General features: G+C 35.5%; 1 protein-coding gene across 1 annotated transcript in view; it reads left to right on the forward strand.

The window, feature by feature from the left end:
* GRIK2 (glutamate ionotropic receptor kainate type subunit 2) overlaps positions 1–2,308 on the forward strand; it is a 944,667-nt gene that overhangs the window by 757,961 nt on the left and 184,398 nt on the right. Inside the window, exon 13 of the mRNA XM_007942266.2 lies at positions 333–550. Coding sequence (XP_007940457.1) covers positions 333–550 — 218 coding nt within the window. The remainder of the gene's footprint in view (positions 1–332; positions 551–2,308) is intronic.

Here is a 2,308-nt window from a genome sequence, read left to right on the forward strand (position 1 = left end):
TTTATAAAAATGGAGAGTTTTTTTCTCCTTTCTAATGGTATTTTTATTAAGGATTTTCACATATTAATATTTTAACTGATAGTTTGCACCATCATGGGTAGAATTAGCATCTCCTGTCACTGTACTTGAACACAAATGTCCTAAGAGTCTCTGTTATCTGAAATTAGTCTCTACTCTCTGTATGGTTGTTGCTGGCTTACTGAAACAGTATGTAAATCCTATGGTTTCAACTTTATCACACAGTGATTCCATTCTTCCACTGTGACCAAAAGTACCTGACTGCTGATCATATTTTCTGTATTCGTTTCACCTTTCCTCCTAATCTCTGTTAGGTTCTGAGCTCATGCCCAAAGCGCTCTCCACCAGGATAGTGGGAGGCATTTGGTGGTTTTTCACACTTATCATCATTTCTTCGTATACTGCTAACTTAGCCGCCTTTCTGACAGTGGAGCGCATGGAATCTCCCATTGACTCTGCTGATGATTTAGCAAAACAAACGAAGATCGAGTATGGAGCTGTGGAGGACGGAGCCACCATGACTTTCTTCAAGGTAAGACTTTTGGTTCCCAAAACATGTGTATTAAAGTGGTATAGCACAAACGAACCTTTCTCTTCATGAATGTAAGGGCATAGTAACATATTGTGCAGAAGGATCAATAGGATCAATAGAATACATCTCAGGGAGTGGAGAAGTTTACAACTAAATATATGCCCATGCAAGACAGAATATTTTAATACTTGAAAATGGTAAAGAGTTTTTGCTTTACAGGTATTCTTTTCTTGTTTGGAGGAAAATCAGCTCAAAGGTAACATGATTTTTTTTAATGGTTTTCTTTTTTTAATTTTAAACAATAATGCATTTCTTAAAAATTGCACAATAAAAGATTCAGATTCTACGAGACTTGGCTATTCCAGAAGAATAGAATATTGTATGTAAGAATGCCTCCCATGGATTTCTTTCTGTTGAGAAGAGGCAGTGAGAAACCTACAGAAAAAAGAGAGAATAAGCGTTTTAGGAAAAAAAAGAAAAGATCTCTGGTGTCACAGTGGATAAGTATGGCTGCTAGCAGAAAGGTCATTGGTTCGAACCCACTAGCCACCCTGCGGGAGAAAAATGTGGTAGTCTGCTCCCGTCTGTAAAGATTTCTGGCTTTGAAGTGATGGGACACTTCTACTCTGTCCTAGAGGGTAACTATGAGTCAGAATCAGCTTGATGGCAACAGGTATAGAAAAAAAAGAGAAACAGTTTTTATTATCTGTACATTCATCCATTTCATATTATGGGAAACTCAGTGTCTTAAAATGGGCTATAACTTTGACCTTGCAGTGGTTTCCAGAGGGAAAGCCTGGTGGAGCATTTAAATGAAGAGTGTCCTTGCACCGATTTCCTGGTATACATAATGCTTTTTCTTCCTCTTCACGCTCTAGTCTCAATTCTGCTCATTCACTGGACCAGAATATTCCAGATAGGAGGTTCCCCTTTAGGGAGTATCACTTAGTAATTCCTTTTGTATTTTAGTAAGTATTTTAATATGTTTTATTATTATTATTATTATTACTGGGAAACTCATTAAGCATAGATTGTTTCTTTCAATGCACACAAAAATGCAACTGGCAGTTGAAATGTACAGTAGAAGTGGTAAAGATTTTCTTTTTAATTAATCAACTCAAGCTCTAAAATAAATTATTTCATCAAGTATTAATTGAATGCTTAATGAGTACCAGATTTAGCACTACACATTTGGCATTCTGTAGCAAATGAGATCTAATGCTCACTTTCAAGGCGATTGTATTTTAGTTCAGGAATCTTAGTGGCACAATGTTTAAGGACTTGACTGATAAATGAAAGGTCGAAAATTCAAACCCACTCAATGGCTCTGCAGGACAAAGACCTAGTGAGACCTGGTGATCTGTTCCCATAAAGATTACAGCCTGGGACACTCTATGGGGAAGTGCTACTTTGTTACTGCTTACAGCATGGTTGCTGTGAATCAAACTCTACTGAACAGCACCTAACAACAACAACAACATAGTTTAGTTTGAGACCAAGCAGACTAAAACAACAAATGAAACATTGGGTTTTCTGTGAATTAAAACAATTTTACCAAATAATTATGCAATTTTCTTAATTAAAATTCTTATAAAAATAAACAAATTTTTTTTAGGGGGGACCAAAGTTTCAAGGAATGAGTAATAAAATTGATAGATACATTACTCACAAGAATATAAAAAAATAATACAAGTGTTTTATAAAAATGGAGAGTTTTTTTCTCCTTTCTAATGGTATTTTTATTAAGGATTTTCACAT

This window comes from Orycteropus afer, unplaced genomic scaffold, assembly GCF_000298275.1.
Source record: "Orycteropus afer afer isolate SDZICR_OR568_19922 unplaced genomic scaffold, OryAfe1.0 scaffold00087, whole genome shotgun sequence".
Classification (NCBI taxonomy): Eukaryota; Metazoa; Chordata; class Mammalia; order Tubulidentata; family Orycteropodidae; genus Orycteropus; species Orycteropus afer.